The 21,661-nt window shown below is 40.5% G+C and overlaps 1 protein-coding gene across 5 annotated transcripts in view; it reads left to right on the top strand.

The window, feature by feature from the left end:
- bnc2 (basonuclin 2) overlaps nt 1-21,661 on the top strand; it is a 252,393-nt gene that overhangs the window by 219,049 nt on the left and 11,683 nt on the right. For all 5 annotated transcript variants that reach the window (XM_038278583.1, XM_038278582.1, XM_038278581.1 and 2 more), the window contains one exon: nt 16,607-18,972. In XM_038278583.1, coding sequence (XP_038134511.1) covers nt 16,607-18,972 — 2,366 coding nt within the window. The remainder of the gene's footprint in view (nt 1-16,606; nt 18,973-21,661) is intronic.

Raw genomic sequence — 21,661 nt, 5'->3', positions numbered from 1 at the left:
TTGTGCGGAAGATGTGTGATGTGTGTTCCTGAGCAGAATATGCAGTGGCTCCTCTGCAGACAAACTGGTCCTCTGAGCCTTTGCTGAGCCGCTCTAAGAGGAATCCTTGTATTTTTCCACAGGCATGTCAGAGGATTACACAGTCCCTCTGCTGTTTCAGTGACACACTCACACAGACACACACACACACAGTTAAAAACACATCAAAGCTGCACGGGATAGTGGCCTGCACTGAGCTGAGGGCACACTTGCCTCCTTACTCAGCAGGCTGCTGGCACTAACTCTGAACTGGTCCACTGGGTTTTGCAGCGACAAGTACAGCCTGTATGAGTGTGCAGTTGTGTAGGTGTGTGTTTATCATTCAGAGGTCATGTTTACTTGGTTTGGGTGACTTGAAAAAGTTTTAGCAGAATGCATTTTGTAGCTCCATAAAAATGCAACAGTTTCAGCTTAAACATGACAGATGTATCTATTTCTGTCCCTAAACAGGACACAGCTTTTATGCTTTTATGGGATATATATATATATGATATGATATATGATCTTATTTTTAATAATATTTAATAATAAAAGCTTTACTTTCGTGAATGTAATTCATTTTCTTTGATGTATCCAAACAACTTCTAATAGGTTTCAGCTTTGGCTAAACCCTATTGGCTCCTTAATCCTTGGGCCCACAACCAGGCAATGGATGGTAAACGGCTTAATATTCATTGCAAACATTTAAATGAGAGGAGTTCTAATGCAGAGCAAAGAACAACCACAAGCTTAACATGTTTCAGTCTGTTTTTAAATACTCCACCAGGGGTCTGCTACCTTTGTGAAACAGCATTTGCCCTCAACCGTAACCCTTTATAGTTAGCATGTTTGATCACTTGCATAAAAGTTATCCTCCTTACAAATGGAGTCCCTATTATATCCAGCCATTCAGCAAAGATTGCTGTACATCTTATTTTGGCATTTGACCAATTAGATGAGCCCTTGAATGAATTACTATCTACTTCAAATTAAGTTGAAAAAGAAGAAAAGGTAAAAAGCTATTTGAAAAGTTAAAAAGTAAAGTTAAAAAGTTAATAAGCCCAGTTAACAATTATATTTAGGTTTATAAACTAAAAAAAGTAAGTGCCAGTATCAGCATTAATGCCTTTAAGGTTATGTTGCACAAAAACAATATGTTTCTTTCACCCTCAGAGTGTTTTTCATGATTTTTTTTATAGAAGCACTTTTGTTATTTTTCTTAATATATTCGGGCAAGTTAGCGTTTTTTGTTATTACACGGGCATTTATTTTTGCCATTAAAATACTTTTGAATGTTACAAAGGTAATGAGTTCTTGTCCTGGATTCCAATAACACTATTGGCTTGAAATTTGGATTTTTAAAGTATTTCACTGAGTGCCCTATAAAGGGTTACAGCTGCTAAGGTTCCATATCTCTCTTTTTTAAATGACCCATCTCATTTATGATGAATATCTACTATGCATATTGTTGAAATTTTTAAAGAAACTTTCATTTCTATTTCGACTAAGAAATCTTTTGCAGTTATTCAATGAAAACATTCAGATTCTGATAAAATTTTCTTCTGTTTATTGATGATTAATTCTTGCCCAAAGGGCCAGTAGCTGCTCTGGAGCAGTAAGGGCTGTTGACCCTTGGTCTAGTTAAAGTCCAGATTTAAATGCATTTGATACCAGGGTTAAAAACAGGAATGAAAACGTCTTTAGTTTGACCAATTCTCACCGAAAAGGAAACTTAGATCACCCTGATATGTTGGTACTGATATAGTGTTGGTGATCTGTGGAGCATTAATAATTTAAGCACTTGGCTGAAGGGAAGATATAGGGTGCATAAATTATCCCGTATCAATATATAGAGTTTAGTGCTAACATGGTTTCTAATTATGCCCTGATCTGACCACTGACCGACCTCTTAGATTTTACTCCTCTTTCTAAGCTCTGCTCCCAACCTGCTCCCCCTCCCCCTGTCAGGTAGAATAGCCCCGCTTAAAGACCAACCACACAGCAGCAATACAGATGAACGGCTTTACACATGAACACACAGATAAAACCGGGCTCCAGGACCGCTAAACCAAACACCTCCAGGTTGATCGATACTCTGAAGAAAAGCATTAACAGCCCATCACATTCTCTCCATCCTCCTCCTTATACGCTAATCATTTTTTCAATGTTGCCCCGATCACCTTCCCCCCCTTTCATTCTGCGGTGGAGAGGAAACTTTATTTCCCAGCGCTCCTTAGAATTCCCAGCAGCCTGTGTGCTCCTGTCTTCCCTCGGAGCCACAGCCAGACACCCCGGTTAGAGGCTATTACACTCGTTAGCTGTCTCCTTCCATCCCAACAAGACGCAGACAGAACCTGGACATTAGCTAATCCATACTTATTTTATCTAGGTTCCTCTTACAGCCTTGTAATTCTTATGGAGAGACATATTAGCGCGACACATTAGGCTGGCACAGGTCTACGAGGTGAGATGCTGCGCTGACACTAAATTGACTTAGCCGAGGCCTCGCGGGACGTTGTAGGGCACTGCTGCTCGCTGACAACCAGACCCCCGGTCTGCCTGTATTGAGTTTCAGCGACGGCTGTTACGGCTTGTAGTCCTACACAGGGCAGGGGAGGGGGGGGTGGAAGACGCTTCAAGCTCATTGCATTTGCTGACAGGAACCTTGCAGACCACAAGGCCAAGGGAATCAATAGCATTGCTCTGCACCACAGTGCCAGACCGGGGCAGACCCAAACACTGGAAGATTGCATTACACAGAGCTTTAAATCAGGATATGACTGCATTGTTATCATCACAACACAAACATGCTCTGTTTGCTCTCATATTACAGCAAATATTAAACTATCGGAGGCCTCGCCAAGACCTTTCTATACATGGATGGATGGATGGATGGATGGATGGATGGATGGATGGATGGACAGACGGACAGATGGATGGATGGAAGGATGATGGATGGAAGGATGATGGATGGATGGATGGATGGATGGATGATGGATGGATGGATGGATAAATGGATGGATGATGGATGGATGGAAGGATGATGGATAGATGGATGGATGGATGGATGATGGATGGATGGAAGGATGATGGATAGATGGATGGATGGATGGATGGATGGATGGAAGGATGATGGATGGATGGATGGATGGATGGATTGATTGATGGATGGATGGATTGAAGGATGATGGATGGATGGATGGATGGATTGATGGATGGACGGAAGGATGATGGATAGATGGATGGATGGATGGATGGATGGATGGAAGGATGATGATAGATGGATGGATGGAAGGATGATGATAGATGGATGGATGGATGGATGGATGGATGGAAGGATGATGGATGGATGGATGGATGGATTGATTGATGGATGGATGGATTGAAGGATGATGGATGGATGGATGGATGGATGCATGGAAGGATGATGGATGGATGGATGGATGGATGGATGAATGATGGATTGATGGATGGACGGAAGGATGATGGATAGATGGATGGATGGATGGATGGATGATGGATGGATGGAAGGATGATGGATAGATGGATGGATGGATGGATGGAAGGATGATGGATGGATGGATGGAAGGATGATGGATAGATGGATGGATGGAAGGATGATGGATAGATGGATGGATGGAAGGATGATGGATGGATGGATGGATGGATGGATGGATGGATGGATGGATGGATGGATGGATGGAAGGATGATGGATAGATGGATGGATGGATGGAAGGATGGACGGAGAGATGGATTGATGGATGGATGGATTGATTGATGGATGGATTGAAGGATGATGGATGGATGGATGGATGGATGGATGGACGGAGAGATGGATTGATGGATGGATGGATGAATGATGGATGGATGGACGGAGAGATGGATTGATGGATGGATGGATGAATGATGGATGGATGGATGGATGGATGGATGGATGGATGGATAGATGGATCCTTTGTACTATATTTGATACCCTATTTCTGAGTTTCTACATCATCATTGATATTTTTACTTTTTAAAACCTGACCTATTCAATCAGATGCATTTAGTGAAGAGAAAATCTGTAAGAAGTTGCACAGAAATGTCTAAAGTATCATAAATGATACAAATAACTTTTCTAACTTTTTTTAACTTATTCAAATTGATGGGGTCTTTTTTGTTCTAATTTGGTAAAAACAGTTTCAAAAATGTAAATCTTTTGACAATTATTTCATGGTTTATGCTTGAAAGAGTTAGGTAAAAATAAGCTCCTACAGTATAGTTAAGTGGTCATTGTACCTCCCGTATTAGATGGAAAAATACATTTAAAATGCTTTTATTTTCCCAAAAATGTAAAGAATGAGAGTTATTATCAATTCAACAATGATGAAGAAACAATTCTCCACCAATCATTTGAGTGTTTCTTTTTTTAATCTGGCTTTTCCCCACAGTTTGCCTTTGAACCTTTTTATGGCTACCACCTTTTGTTTTCCACACTGGATCAGAATCAGAATGACTTCTGTCTGGTTTTCCTGGACCCGAGCCTCCCCTTGCATTCCCTCTCTGAACAAACAAGCAAGGCAGTTGACTCCACTTCCCAACCGGTGTCACCTGTGCCCGGCCCAGTCATTGTGTGTCCCGCTGTCCTGCAGGCTAACGGTCCACTGGCCCTTCCAGGGATCTGCCGCCGGGGTTGGGAGGTCGGCGCTTTAAAAAGGAAGCTGCTCAGAGAGACGTAGGGAGTAGACGGTGCTCCCGTCACGTTGCAGTCCAGTCGAGGCGTACACGCCCGGCTCTGTTCCCAACAATAAAAGAAACAATGAAGCAGTGAGGCATCGCAGCATGGGTTTCCACATTCGGCTTTTCCACTGGCACTAATTTGATGATTTGCTTTTCTTTTGCAAAAACTGTAAATATTTGATGTATGAATGAGGAGTAGGACGGGCAACAATAATGATGGAAGGATTTTTTTTTTTTTTTCTGAGAGAAAAGGCGCTGAGTTTAGTAGACCATGAGGAACAATGAAAATCTAAAGAGAAGTTGAGTGAAATAGATTCAGTGTGTTGCGGAGCAGATGTTTCTGGTATGGATCAAACATCTGCTGGCCCTGCAGGACCTGCATGATCCTGAATGACCCCCTCCAACTACCTACTTTTCTAGCCAGACGCTGCTGCTCAGAGTTTTCCTCTTTCTGCAGGGTTTTTTTGATCTTTTGTAAAACATGAATATATTGGTAAGCTACAGTATACAGGGACACTTTTCATGTTTTTTCTCTTGTCTCGATGCACTAATGAATGAAGAGGCAGTGGCAGCAGATGGAGATGGTGTTTATTTTTGCTGTGAGTTATAACCACTCTGGTACCCGTGACAGCAGACAGACCCGGCGACCTGGAACGGTGCCCTGAGAGACCTGAGCACGGTATCCTGATGTGCAGTCACAGATAAACACAGACACATGCGAGTGGAGCATGCTCAGGAGCGGCCGAGCCGCAGTGATAGATGGGAACCTTCCTCCCTGTCAAAGCCTTTGGCCGTGTCTGGGGCATTTATCACTGATTTTATTGCTGTGTTCTGGTGAACATCCAACTGACCCAACACACCTCACAGATTCTTGTTTAGCTGTTTGAAAAGTTGTGATAAAAGACAAAAGTGTTTCTCTCTAACTATTAATGATTGGCACAGTGGTTCTGTCACCATTTAAAGCTCTCTTGTTTTTTTTTTTTTCATTCATTTTATTTTATTTTTTCATTACCAAACCCTTAAAAAGTATTGGCAACTATTAGAAATAAAAGGTCGCTTTGAAACCGGAATACATTTCCCTTTACAAAAAATGAAAAAGTTCTAATGGAGACCTAATTGATGTTTCATCAGCACACGAACTGAACCTGATTTTGTTTTTTCTTGCACAAATGTGGGTCCTTTGACGACCCTCGGCTGTGTGGAAGGCTTTCAGTGATGAAATAAAGTTTTCTGTTTTTTAGCTTCAATTCTTTTAAATCTCATGTAAAAATTTTGAACTTTTATGAACTCTTTTTTTTTTTTTTTACTAAAAGTAAAATGGCCTGTACTTATATAGCGCTTTTTCAAGTCAGGAGACTTGACCAAAGCGCTTTACACTACATTCAGTCATTCACCCATTCAAACACACACTTACACCCTGAAAAGTGAGTTCACACAATTAATTTAGAGCAGATTCCCCCAATGTGGCAGGACTGATGCTATAAAAAATGCTTGAAAAACAGAGTGGAAGGAGAAGGTTTGATGGATGGATCAACTAAGAGTTAAATTCAAGCTCAAGAACTAAGCAAAACATGCAATTTCTTTCTGCATAATATTGTATCATAGGCTCATTATTGAGGGTACTAATGGAGAGGTGTCTTCCTCGGAACCGGTGACATATTGTCAGGGAAAGTAGTGGGCTGGAGGAAAGGTACCAGATAGTAAAACACACACATACACACACCCAGACTTGAGTTAATGGTCTTGCATCTTCCTGGCAGCATGTCAATAATGGCTCTGATCACATTAAATAAAGAGTCCATTAGCTTATTCTTTCTCTTCCTGCACCCTGCACAGCAGAAGCATGGGAGGAAACTGAAAAGCTCTCCTAATGCAGCATGTCTGTGAATTACAGACACCTCTGTTCCCTGCTACACTAAAGCAGCATGGTTTAGCATCTTCAGCTTCTAATATTTCTTCTCACTTCCAGTAGCTGAAGCAAGGTGCAAGTTAAATTCGGCCAATCATATATCAACGGTTGCTGTCGATCAAATTTTTTCGGTCATAGCATCTTGATTCATTTGTCGCAGCTAATATACGCAAATAAGAAATAAGAATAATTTCCTTTCCCATTGAGTTCCGTCCCAGTGCTCACGGGGATGGACGTCTGTGTCTTCGGCAGACGTAGAGCCAACAGAACTGGCAGCGTTGCGAGGCAAGGGCTCAAACATGTACGGCTGTAAGCCTTCTACACCAAACCAAGCTTCTGCCGCCCTGGCGTCCTCTTCCACAACAACTTCGTCCCCGCTTTCCTTTCTCTAAATAAAAAATGTATGACGGAGGAGACTCATCCATGACCTCCGACACTAAACTCTCCTCCTCTTGCATGTTTCCTCTGTCCATAGCGTTCCTTGACAGTGTCGTTTCTAAGTCACCAATTTAGTGCTACTTGGTACCAATGGAATTTCCCATTTGGAACCTACTGGCACTAAGTCACTAACTGGCTACGAAGATGCTTACAAGAAAACGGCAACAATAAAACTCACTTGCGAAGCTTCCGCCATCAAAAACCCCGCCCCCTTGATAAACAACCAATCACATTAATTTTATTCAATCGTGTACAGTCGGCCACAACGCGGTAGATTTCAGAAATGGGACGGTTGGAACGGCTGCTTCCCTACGACTATAAGATGCTTTGCTAATGCTACTAGCCACAAACAGGAAGAAAACGGCAACATTTCCTGAAAAGTTGCCAATCATACGCAGTTGATTTTCTCAGGTTGGTTCACCCCTTAAAGTGACAAAAGTTGACATCAGGGCACAGAAACAGGTCCACACACTAGTAGGAGATAATCTGCAGGAAGATAAAATGCAATAGGAGCATAAATTCATAGCTCTGCCATAGGCTTATTGGGCAGGGATTTTTCTGAAATTTAATTCCATATTTTTTAAATAAATATTTTGAGGGAGTACTACCTACAACTTGAGCATTTTGAATTATTCACATGAGACTCAGTGCTGCTGCCCAGTACAGGCCTAGAGGCAGAAAAGAGAAGCAAAAATGACTGATACATCAGGACACGCAGCAAGCGTACAATAATGTGGCCAAAGAGCCAATTGTGAGCATATGTTAATGCACCTACTCCGTTACGGCCTTCTGCCAAAATGGTAATCAAGACAAAGAAGATGTGATAGAAGTGGGAGAGAAAAAGATTTCTATCAAAACACACACACACAATTTCTCCGCCCGCTTCACTGCTCTCTGTGGGCCCTGGAGGGAGTGCAGAGGCCCCTACATCTGTCTCCCAGGCCCCCCGACAAACCAGGCTGCTGCATCCAGACCCCGACAGATCACACAGATCATCCTCAATTACTGTGAAGCATAAGACAGTCCCTCGCCGCTTCCATCGGTCCACCTCTCTTCTCTGAGGCATTCCCTCTGGCTCTGTCCTGGGTCTGCAGAGTTTTACACATTCACCACGGTTACGGTTCTTTAACAGCCTCTGCGACGTGGGCCAGAATTACTGTCTCGCTTTGTGCAGAGAGACAGTGAATCAATACATACGCTCTGAACCAAATGCTGCTCACATGTTATTGCTGCGAGGCCGGTCTTCAAAAGGTTCTGAACTCAGAGAACGACCCGCTTTTCTCTGCTCTTCACTGGGGCCTGAAATGGCTTCCATGTGCTGCCCCATCTGCACCTCTGCTGGGCTGGGGCCAAATGACTGTCCTGTCCACTTTTTGAAGATGCCAGAGGGGAAGGTTTCCAACATTAAATACTGATGACTGCGGCGGTTTGAAGTTTGACGGATCAGATGTAAAATGACAGCTACGTTTTCTAGAACAGATAGCAAAAGACAAGACAGTGGAAAAAGAAATGGAAACCTTGTATGAAAAGCCACCTGGAACCTGGCGTGTGCCAGGATGTGACTCAGCTGTCTGTGTTAAAGTCTTCTGCAGCATAATGACCCCCTGACCCCTCCCATTCCATCTTCACAGTCTGCAACTGCACTATAAATCTCACTCCAGTCGATTAGTGTGCCCTTAGCAACAACTAACACAGGGTCATGAATTTTTAACCAAAGCCATGAGTTAAATCAGGTTGAGAGGTGAAGGCAGGGTATCTTGTGGCCTGTTAGCTGATCGCTGTGTCTGCTGCAGCTGAGCGAGCCCTGTGGCCTGTTCACATTCTCAGGATCCAATTGGCTCAACTGATGCCCTTCTTTTATGATTCCTGATTAGATAAGGCAGGAAGCACCTCTGAGCGGGTCTGGTCCAGGTTCTCATCAGGGCTCTTATTGAATCATATGCTTCCACGCCGGTTCTGTTTTCATTTGGAAACCAGAATTTAAACTAAAGTTTACATGACAAATTATGTAACATTTAGTTCCTTAGGATTTGGTTTCCCACCAAATTGTTAAAAAATTAAAAGACCTTAAAGCTTATTTATGGAGGGGCATCAAGGCTGGCTGCTGAAAACGCACGCCACCATGTTCTACTGGATTCTTCACATCCTCAAATAAAACAGGAGGGTCGGGCTGATTGAACTTTGCAAACGTTTTAAACAACCGCTTTTCTCATTATGTTTTTCCAAAGAAACAGACTCTTTGGTTTTATGTTTTACTGAAGGTCTCTCAAAGATTTGAACTGCACTGGCTTGGCTCATTTTATGGCCAGCCTTTCCTACATGAATTATAATAAGTTAAATAATTTGGTTTGAAACAGGAAATGAATTTACACAGAATCATTTTTCACAGAGTTATATTTTCCAAGTGTTTATTTCTGTTGCTTTTCTGATGATTACTATGGCTTAGAGCTGAGCAAAACCCTAAATTAGGTTTTACAAAAAACGGGAATAATACAACCGAGCAATAAGAAATAAATTTTTCAAACACACGTTATGGTCTATGCTCTCGGTATTTTAAGGTTTTACGCTTGTTTTTTATTTCATAGTTTATGGGATATGTACAACAGGTTGTGCTCCTTGGTTTATTTTATAGATACATGTTAAATGGTTCATGTTAAGGTATTTGGAAGAAGGCTTATTTAAGGGACGTCCAGGCGACTGACTTTCCTCTAGAAGGACCTGGCTGCCTAAATAATATTTTATCCTGGCATATTCTTGGAAAGTTAAGTGGAAGGAAAAAGTTTGCTTGAAAAAGTACACAGACGCTACAGGATTTCGGGTTGAGAATCTTCATTGTTTAAGCCAGATATAAGCAACTTCAGAGTGGACATTGTTTTAAATTTTCTTCAGTCTTTCTGAAGAGTTTTTATTATCTGTCCAGTTTTTGTATCTGTGTTACATGTGGTTCATCTGCAATATATTAATTTAATTCAAGAATAGTATCTGTTGGGATTAAAATAATCTTTATACATTTCAAGGGGCTTTACATACATAAAACCAAAGACTGCAATGAGTAAAACAAAAACTTTGACATTTGTAAAAGCGAGATAACTATATAAAAAGTTTCGGCGCCACTAGAAAAAATATCAAGAACTGAAAAAATCAACATAAGATTTTCAGACCTTTATTTTTAAGATTATTTTATAAATACCAAACGTTTACTTAGCCACAAAAATAATATGTTATAACTGTGACTCTTGCTTTTAGTCTGCATGGATCATAGTCTTAGATATGTCATGATTCAAAGTGTCTGTTGTGTTACGTTTAGGATTAAGATCAGATTAATGTGTAAAGCAATTGAGATTATTTTTTCAAACTGTCAAAAGGATTAGCCTAATTGGTATAAAGTAGCTAAAACAAACGTTTATTTTAAGGTCAGGTGTAGAATGATATTTTTTTTTACTTAAAGAGAAAATAACAAAGTGCAAATTTCAGCCTTTCTGATTCCCAGTAATGTCGTCCACCCACGTCTTCATGTAGCTGTAGATGTTCCTGAGCACCATCACAGGGGAAGAAGTAGAGATGGTTGTTCACAGATGACCTCTGACCAGCCACTGGGGAGCCAATAGGAAGCAGCTTGTGTCTTTGGGGCTCTTGGCCTCTGATGTGATGGCTCCAGGCAGTAGGCTTTGGATGAACCTATCCCCCGTGGTGCCCCCTCGTCACTAGATCCTCTGCATTATTCATAACGGCCCAAACCGGAGCGGGGAGGGTCGGCAAAAAAAATGTAAAAAAAGGAAGCGTCAAGGTTCAAGACCTTCTCAGATCACAAGGAGCTTCTGCTTAACCTCCCTTGAAGTGGTAAACACAGGAATAGAGTATGTTTTCTTTTTTTTAAACAACTGGATCTAAGAGCAGGACAGGAGATCGATGAGGATTCCCTGGAGGCTTAGAGGAGATCACATTCACTGCGAGCTGGTTGGTGGATCAATGTGGTTCCCATGGTTCACTTTGCCATTGTGAGAACTGAACCATCTTATGATCAGTGAAGCTCTGTTTTCTTAGAAACCAGTTCAGACTGAACTCCCAGTTCAGTTCTGTTACTCTGCTGTGGCAGAATAGAGAGCAGTTAGTGAAAAGCACAAACATATTGCGTTGCTTCTCTATAATGCACACCATGCAACTGATTTTACACGTGCTGCCGTTTAATGCAACAAATTCCATAACCTGCTAATTGCATAATTGGCTGACACGTTGTACCCGTCGGCGTCGACCCGACCCCTGACAAGACTCATGTGCTCAACCTCAATGATGGTTAATACTACGAATAGACTTTTTAATCAACATCCAGGATGCCAGAAACGGAGAATAAATCGCAGCAGAGAAAAGATGAATAAATATGCTGAATGATTGGATTAATTCTGCGAGACGGCGAGGCAGGAGGATGAAATAAACCAACATCATAAGCTGTCGAGCAGATAAAGTGGGGTACCCTGCCGTCTCTCAGCTGTAATTATTGGCTAATAGTCATTAACCTGGCAAACAAAGGTTTAGCTGCATTGTTTAAAGGACTCTGGGATGCATAATGACAGACTACTATGTCATAGCACTAGGGGAGATGGGGGAGGGGTGGATTAATGAGATTTTACTGAAGGGAGTGTACAAGAAGAGGTGGGGCACGGCTGGAAAATAGAGAGGAAAGAGGGCCACATTAAGCTAATTGGAAGATGAGTGCCTACTTGTAAAAGTGCTTCTAATGGCATATTTGTTTCTCTCACAGCAGCGCAGAGCTAATGCAGGGGAGTGCAGTTGTAAGACTTATAGTAGTAAAGATTATGGGGGCAAGTGTTTGAGAATGTGTGTCAACATACTTTGGATGCTCAGCCTGGACATTTAGTGCTCTTTATCATTGTGATTCTGATATTAATTTCACAGTTTGTCACTTCTTTTAAATTTTTCTTTGATATTTGAACTTTAGCTGACTCTTTGCTGTGAGAGCGCTGTAATGATTTATACCCAGACTTAGTCTATAGCTCTAGATTTTCCTTTAAAACTCAACTGATTGCTGAACAGTCGTGTTTTGTTAGCCTTCCTTCAGATTGGGTAGAAAAAAGCTTTCCATCCTTATTCTTACTACCATCTTATGACACTTTGAGGACAAAAAAACAGAAATATTTGGTTCAGCATGTAGAAATGGTTGGAAATGTGCATCTTGATGTCACATTTAGTCTAAATATGTTAGCAATCTTTATCATGTTTGCATTTGGTTTTTGTTACCTCGAAAAGTATTTAATCCCCTTTAACTCCCACCTTTCAAAGCAATTATTACAGTAAATCTCATGTTTCTATCGCCTCAGCACAACTCAACAAAAAGGAACAAAAGCTTATAGCAGCCTCAGTCTGGATGGAGAGTATCTGACATAGATTCTAAGCTGGATTTAGCTCTGGGCTTTGACTAGGCCAGGGGTCGGAAACCTTTACAATCCAAAGTGTCGTATTTCCTTAAGTCCATTTAAATAAAAGCAGTCGAACCCCCTGCCTTTTAATAAAACCCCTTTTTTTGTGTGAAATAGATGCTATAGAAAATCTGTCGCCATTTTAAACGAGCAACATTTTATTTCACTTTTAGAATAAAGAAAAACAGAAACGGGGAAGCATGGAGTTGTTTTATAGAATAAAACTTGTGAAAAATGGTGTTAAAAACAAGGACACTCAAATCAAAGGACAAATTTAAAGTTTTTCTGTTGTGAAAATTTGGTATAGATTTTTTTTAAAACTGGTAAAACTGGCCACCATTAAAGCAATTGTAGAGAGTCAAAATAGCCACTTGAAAGAAGTAATGCTTCTTCCAAATGTGCACAAATATAATAAATACTCATACATGCAGTTTTACTTAGAACGCACACAAGGTAACGACTCTCAAATTGCATTTTGAACATGTTATGCATGCAGATTCAATGCAATCTAGTCTTTAATGTGCCACGGCCAAGAGCTCATAGTCCTTCTCTTGTGTTTTATGGTCCTGTAGATTCTCTCCTGCTAGTGTGTCGACCTGTTTCTGTGCAGTAATGTCAACTGTCTTTCACTTAAAGCCAGAAACCAATAAAAAAAAACAAAAGAAAAACTGTTGACTACTTTTCATGAAATCCCTCCTCTACTGTTTTCTTTCTGGTTGCAGCTATTACTGTTAACAAAGCCTCTTCAAGAAAATCCTGACTTCGCATTTAAACAGCATCTCTGTCATCAACTGGGAATTTTATAAACACAATGCTGGACAGAAAAGTAAAAACAGTAGCTTAAAAATGACGCTAAAAGTAAATGTAGCCAATCTCAGACAGTTTATTTTATCTGATTGTTTCCTTCGCAAAAATACAAAATTGCTAAGAGACAGGTCCACACCAAGTAGGAGAGAATCTACGGGAGCATAAAAGGCAAGAGAAGGAGCATTAACTCCTGTTGGTGACATATTCAAGGCTCACAGTGTTGCATATGTACTAACTGAACCTTCAAGTTGCATTTTTAGCAGAATTCTGACTTCATAGACGTGAATCAGAAGTCAGAGCTGGTGCTGCAGGTTGCAGGACTAATACTTACTGGACTAAGCTACCCTCACAGAACACAAAAGCTCCAAGTCCATCTTAAATGAAGGCATTCCCACAGCATGATTCCGCCACCATCCTATCAGTCACACGGTGTTTTATATCTAGTTTCAGGTTAAAGGCAGCTCTAATACATTTTTAATGAAAGTTTGAGCTTATTTAAAAATCATGGAGCTTTTTTTTCTTCTACTTATCGAAAGTAAACATTTTATTTTATTTTCATGTGTTATGAAATGGTTCTTTTCTTTTTGGTGTAATGTGATAAAATGTGAAGAAGTTTGAGGGATATATTTCCAAGACCTTGTCCCTGTTATTGAGAATTATTCTGTACCATCTTTTACCAGAAACTGAAATGTTTTCAATTCAGAGTCCTTACTAAAGAACCAAGTCTGTTTTTGAGTAAGACTGGTGACTTTATTGTGTTTGAAAAATATAAAAAGGTCATTTTTAATCTCCCTTATGTAAAAAGAAAGACTGCTGCTCTTAGAATCAAAAAAAAAAAAAAAAAAAACAGTTTTCAGATGTAGTGAAACTTTTCAAAGATTCACTTTTTAATTAACTTTCATTATTTTGTTTCAATTAAAACAAATGGAAGTGCTAATGCCTGCATGGCCATGCAGTATGAAATAATGGGGTCCAGGCTTGAATTTAAAGTCATACCTCCAGGCTAAAACTCCAGAGCGCTCACAGAATGAAAGTGTAAAATGTTTTTTAATGTATATTTAACAACAAATACCCCAGTGACTATTGATGTTTCGTCTCAGAAGAATCTATTTCTCTGGTATATCTAAAAGGCATGATATGAAACCACTCACTTTTATTTCTTTTTCTGTTTTCTTCCTCTGAGTGTCTCCAATAGTATCTCTCCCTCTCTTTCTCTCCCCCCTTTCCCCCCGCTGTCTCTCTTTAAACATTTATCTTCTGTTTTCTCCTTACAGGCCCTTTGTGCTTTTGTGATGTTGGTTTTTACAGCTTTCTGCGCACCACAGTTGCCATTTATCTTTTATAGATGCCAGCAGCAAGGAGCACATAAGAAATGCTACCATTTCAGCATGACTAATTGTCATCGCTCTGCGTTGCTCCCTTGATGTCACTCGCTCCCGCTCCCCTGAGGGCGTGCAGTGTGTGAACCGCAGTATTTACACTGTACATTTCCATTTTGTTCACATAAATACTCCAGCTCTGAATATTATCCTCAGTTACAGCGTGTTGGTGGGGTTTGTGAACTCATCTGCCAGCAGCAATCTGAAACTGGTGAAGATATAGGGCCCCTGAAGAGGATAAAAGTATATCAATATATAATCTTCACCTAAACTAAGGTCCTTTCCCGTAGAATCCCTTTATCATCTCTTTATGCTTGATGATGAACACATATTTGCAAGGACTCTATTTTTCTTTCTTTAAAGCTATTTATTGCATATCTCTATAGATGCCAGCTAACATTCCTGTTTTAGAATTGTTGCCAAAGTCTCATTCATTAAACAGATCAATGTAGAAGCTCCTGATATCGGGGCTTAGTTTATCTTGTTGCACCAGCTTTTACTAGGGTATTATTTATTGTAGTGAAATATTTAACAATTCATGGAACTGAACTGTCCTAAAAATTTTGAAATTTAACTTAAGAAAATGTTTTTATCTTAAAGCTTTGTACTACATTCTGGCTCTATCTTTTTAGGTCTGGATCCGAGTTTCTGCCAGCTTTCTTTTATGAAAAACATTTTTGAGAGCACTGATCAAACCAAATAACTAATGTTTTAACCATTAGAAACTATTTAAATGGTAAGCGAAATATGCTTTTATAGCGCTTTTTTAAGTCAGGGAACTTTAAAGTACCCTACTCTACATTCAGGGAGGTCTTCCTCTCCACGATCGCTACGAGCATGCCTAGTTTGAGGGATTGCATTCGAGTCAGTGAATTTATGCATTCAATATTTTTCCTTAGTAAGGAAACTTTGAATCAATTTGACTTTGTGAATTGGCGCTATATAGATAAACCGAACTGAATTGAATTGAAATTCAGTCATTCACACCCAATGAATGTAGCCACGGCTCCCATGAGGACAGAAGCAAGGCTGTCATACACCATTGCAGGCTATGCAATTTAATAATTTGCAGAAGTTTATAAGCAGATCACAAAAAGTAACTCTTAAGGGTCAGCTGTTAAAGATGGCGTAAAGTGTGCAAATTTGAATGTGGTGCAAAATATCACACAGACAACTATATTTTGTAAGAAAAAAATAAGATTGGCTTCAAAATTTCCCAAATCGTAAAAATACAAAACTCTGAAGGGCAGAAAAAGTCTCTCCTTTAGCAGGTGCAACAACAATAGCTTCCATGCAGTTATTATTAAACAACAATTTAGCCAAAATGGGAGCGTTTATGATGGACATGGTTGTATAAATGCGCTAAACCCTAAAATGCATAAAGGGTGTTATCTTTCACCAAGTCTTGATAAGCACCTATCTTAAAAACATAAAAGCAGCTAAACTTGGTCATCATAAAATATAATCTTTACAATGACAATAAATTAAATTCTTTCAAATCCCGTAGTTATTTGACAAGTCATTACTTAAGAAAATTCCTTGTTCTATAATTATTTTATTCTAGTTATTAACTCACGTAATTTTGTCATCTATACAGTTTTACATAGAGAGCACTTTAGATGAATTCCTGACATTTCAAAAGAGGGGTAAACACAGTATAGTTTTGATTTAATTTGCCATCTGCAGGCTAATCAACACTAGAATGATAGCAATTGTTGAGCAGCAGGTTTTTGAAAAAGGTTATCAAGGGTTGCTCCAGGGGACATCTGAGTATTGTGAAAGGGGAAAAAAACAAACACTTTACCACTGCTCTTTCTTTTCTTTCTACCAGACTGATTATTCACAATCAATAACAGTCTGTATCTTCTCTTTTGTCTCTCGTCTCTTCTGGGACATTTAGGATGCTGCAGGCAAGGTTTTGGACCGCTGGACCATCATGTCCCGTGAAGAAGAGATCATCACCCTGCAGCAGTTTCTGCGCTTTGGTGAGACCAAGTCCATCGTAGAGCTGATGGCTATTCAGGAGAAAGAAGGTCAGGCAGTTACAGTTCCCTCGTCAAAGACAGACTCTGGGATAAGGACATTCATCGAAAGTAATAACAGAACCCGCAGCCCAGGGCTCTTAACACATCTGGAAAACAGCAGCCCCTCCAGCATTCATCATTTTGAGAATATCCCCAACAGCTTAGCCTTCCTTCTACCATTCCAGTATATCAACCCAGTTTCTGCTCCCATGCTTGGCTTGCCCCCTAATGGCCTCCCAATGGAGCAGTCTGCCCTTCGGCTTCGGGAGCCCAACCTTCCAAACCAGGGAGATCATGTGGAGACTAGTGAATCAGAGGTGTCACTGTCACCTTTCCGCACCGGTCAGAGTCCTAGTCGTGGAGTACTGGGAGCCATTAACAACACTGAACCCAAGACAGAACCCAACAGCTGTGCATCACCCATCTCCCCGACACCATCCACCCAGCAAGCTCAGCAGCAAACATCGCTCCAGCAGCCACAGCAACCGCAGCAAGGCCAACAACAGTCCCAAAATCAGTCCCAACAACCCAACAGTTTGAGCGAACATCAGGTGCATCACCACTTTGTTAAGGATGAGCCCTCTAAAACCATCAGCCACCCTTCTTTCTCCTCGAAGATGCATCGTATACGCCGCATGGGAGCTACCTCACGCAAAGGCCGTGTGTGTTGCAATGCATGTGGAAAGACCTTTTATGATAAAGGCACGCTTAAGATACACTATAATGCTGTACACTTGAAGATTAAGCACCGTTGCACCATAGAGGGATGCAATATGGTCTTTAGCTCACTGCGCAGTCGGAACCGCCACAGTGCCAATCCCAATCCAAGGTTGCACATGCCTATGCTGCGCAATAACCGTGACAAGGACCTTATTCGTGCCAATTCTACCACAGGTACACCTGTCATATCAAGCAGCAAGAATGGTGGCTTTACACTCACCAGCCCTGGAAGGCCACCACTTGGCTTCACTACTCCCCCAGTAGACCCTATGCTTCAGTCTCCGCTGCAGAGTCCCCTAGTGTTTCCGTCACTGAAGTCAGTGCAGCCAGTCCAACCAGTGCCACCATTCTACCGAACACTTGTGTCTCCGGCAGACCTCGTCAGCCCTCCAGTGTCACTGCCAACGAGCCCCATAATGCCCACCACTACTAACAGCACTACCCTAATGGACCAGCAACAGCAGATCTTGGCCGCTGTTGTCTCACATAATAATGTTCATATGTCAGAAGCAAGTTCGATGTCCCATCGGCTTCACTCTGGTACCAGTCAGGACCTCACTACAAACAGTGACCCCACACCTAAAAAGAAACCCCGTAAATCTAGCATGCCAGTTAAGATTGAGAAGGAAGTGATTGATGTTGCAGATGATTTTGAGGACAAAGATGAAGATGATGATGACAGCATCCACCACAATCACCAGTCGAGTCTTCTTCACAACAACATCAAGATCAACGGCAACTGCAACAACAATGGTGCAAGTGGCCCTGGACACCACAGCGGTGGCAGTGGCCAGCAATCCCCCTCCCAGGATGAGATGAGCCCTGGCTTAGCCCTTAGAGGTATGATGAGGCAAAGTGAGGATGAATGTAGGGAGGGAACTGGTAGTGACAGCAGAGGGGGTGCTTCAGAGCTGCGTTGTATGGACAGCTTTACCTCGGAAGACCAGGATCATGAAAGAGACTTTGAGAATGAGTCTGAAACATCAGATTCCAAGATGTTCTACCGAGATGATCTGATGGACGGGGAAGAACATCAGAAGCACACTAGGGGAGGAAGGGGTCTGGACAAGGAGCATGAAAACGAGGCACACGAGGAAGAACACTTGAGGAAAGACATAGAGGGAAACGGTCATTCTTCACCATCACCTCACCAGCCTCCAATCAAGATTAAAGAAGAACTCAATGATCCGACATATGACATGTTTTGCATGAGCCAGTATGGCCTCTATAACGGGGGCATGGCAGCAGCAGCTGCTGCCGCCGCAAGCATGGCTGCTCTACACGAGAGCTTCATTTCTTCAATGGGATACGGTGCCAGCCCACCCAAATTCCCTACATCTCAGTCGCCTGAAGGAGACCCATGTTCCAGCCCAGACCCCAAGATCTGCTATGTATGTAAGAAGAGCTTCAAGAGCTCCTATAGCATGAAACTGCACTACAAGAATGTGCACCTGAAAGAGATGCATGTGTGTACTGTGGCAGGCTGCAACGCTGCTTTCCCATCCCGACGGAGCAGAGACAGGTGAGTGCTACAGGTTTGCAAGTAACCATCTAATTTTAATGTATCTGATTTGTTTGATTTACGATTTAATCAGTTTCTATTACCATGCATTTATATGCGGTATGCATGAGGTTCTATATATTTCATTATGAGCCTTATTTGAGTTAAAAAAACTAAAAAGATTTAAGTAATGACATCTTTTAAAATGTTTTACGGTTGTCTGGGGAAACAGTTTTCCAGGCTTTCTAGAGGCAATCGGAGGTGTTTTATTTGCATTCCGAACTCAAAAATTTTCCATAAAGTCCTGGTATTATATTATACTTAAGGTTAGATTTGCTCTTCATTAAGGCCAAACTCTAACTGATGAATAATTCAAATTAAGGTTCCTAAACTCAAAGGCTAGTGTTGCTCCGTCACATAATAAACAAATTAAAGAGCAAAGAGAAGTTATGTTTTCATGTGTTCAGCTCCATAACGTGCCAAAGTTAACAGGTTTGAGGCATTAAATAATATTTCTACTTCTACAACACTATTTCTAGTCAACCATTTGCCAAACATTTTGGGATTATGGGGCTGCACATGTACACCGTGTTCTCATTAAATTGTAAAAAAAAAAAAAAAAAAAAAAAAAACTAAATGGTTAGGGGGTAAAAGAGTGCAGACACAAAATCTCCTTTTGTACCTTGAATTATTTTCCTTTATATTTAATCTTTAATAATATATGAAGTGCCCTAAACAAATATTGAAAGCCCTGGTATTAGGTAGTACTCTTATCTCCCTACTTCGTCCTTAGATAAACTTGGATCATCTGTGTCAGAATTAGTTGTACATTTTTTACATTTTTAAAGAATTGGACTAGTAACCATTTTCTGAGTGTCTCTTTTTGCCTGATTTATGTAGATCAACGCATTTGCACATTCTGCTGTCTTTCCCATTCAGATGGCACGTAGGAAATAGTCTTTATCATATCATTATCCCAGGATATATAATAAATTAATAAAGCAATAATAACCAATCCCTCCCTAGTCACAGTTGAGAACCCAAGTAAGTAATATTTGAGCAAAGCTTGGTGTATAAATGATAAGGAGTGCATGTTTTCTAATACTTTATAGATAATAGAGGTAATGAAAGTTGTTACACCAATAATTTTCTCCAAATTAAATATTTTTTAACCATGTGATCTCCATCAGGTTTAAATAATGAACTGCTTTTAAGGAGTTGTCCTCATCTTTAACAGAGTGCTTATGATTGTGAAGGGCACTGTAGGCTATTGATAAACAGAAAAAAAGTAACTTTGACTCTAAAAAGACTTCAGATTAAGAAATAAATATGAACAAAAGAACAGTTTAAAAATCCATCCTAGTCAAATTAAAACTTTGATTGCCTTCTATTGAACTACTAATTAGGAATTATAAAATATTAGATCAAAGTGGGGCTCCTTAGATGAAACGTATAGAAAAAAATATAAGAGTGACTCTGGACTTTTGCACGGTGGCTCTTTATCTTAAGGAACAGAATTTAACTTTCAGTTTCCTGTTAACTTTTTCTAGATAAGTTAACAGTTACCATCTGTTAGCTAATAAGAAATTAAAAAGGTACTCAGGGACATCTGCTCTGTGTCAAGTAGATGTTCAGAAGACCAGAGTGCGATGTAGAGAAACACACACACACACTCATTTAAAAATACACTTCAAGCCTGCAGCTGCAGCGTGTTGTTTACCTGCCCTCACTGCCTCACCTTTGAACGGTGAAATCAAGGCGCATACATTAACATTGACAGCGGTTTGTCAAACCGCTGCATTTATTAGCGCATTAAGAGGTGATGTGAGCCGTACTCACCTGGGCTTGTTAGCACGTACCCCAATCTGCACAGCATATATGTTTGCCGGAGCAACACCAATGTCACAACACATGCTAGGGCCCATGCTTAGAGCATGACATGTTAAAAACCAGCGTCTTTAACTTATCTGATCTGCTATATATTTTTTACTTTTTTTTTTTTTTTGACAGGTGAAAAATTATTTTTCTCTCAGTGGCAATTACACCCTTCCTCCACTTCTTCCTCACCTGTTCACCTCCTCAAACTTTTCGACTTTGTTTGTTTTTGTGGCATCTGTTTCTAAAACTGGCTGCTTTTAATCGCAGCATCAGAGCTGTTGGTTGTGGATGAGATGAGAGCAGACGGAGAAGTGAGCACAGCTCTCCATGGCATGCACTGCCTCACTGTGGTGCATTGCCACCAGTAACACCATTAGCTCCCCTCTTTCCAGCAGGCTTTACAAACAGACAGCTTGTACAAACATGTTCACTATTAATCAATATAAATATATATTCTATTTGCCTCTGAATTTTTTTATTTGCAATATAATTAGAGAATAACCTTTTCTTTTATAACTGTTAGTTATTTTCTTTTTATTCTTTCACGTTTCAACTTCATATCTTTAAAAAAAACGACAATTTAAGGTGTTGAAACAATAATAAGAATAATGGGTAAAAAGTAATGTCTGCAAGGTGCAGAAACTGCCGTTTTTGATCAGGGAGCCACTAAATGATTACAGCACTGAGTCAGTGTGAATGTGCATGGACAGTTTATCTCAGTTTATTAAAACACATCTGCTAGAAAGAGAGAATATTATGCTGATAATGATCCGTGGTCTTGAGTTTTGCAGTGCAGGTTCAAACAGGAAACAAAACAAAAAAAAGCAGAAGA

The sequence above is a fragment of the Cyprinodon tularosa genome, unplaced genomic scaffold (assembly GCF_016077235.1).
Source record: "Cyprinodon tularosa strain WSP-4 unplaced genomic scaffold, ASM1607723v1 ctg142, whole genome shotgun sequence".
NCBI lineage: Eukaryota > Metazoa > Chordata > Actinopteri > Cyprinodontiformes > Cyprinodontidae > Cyprinodon > Cyprinodon tularosa.
This window is presented reverse-complemented; position numbering and strand designations above follow the sequence as displayed.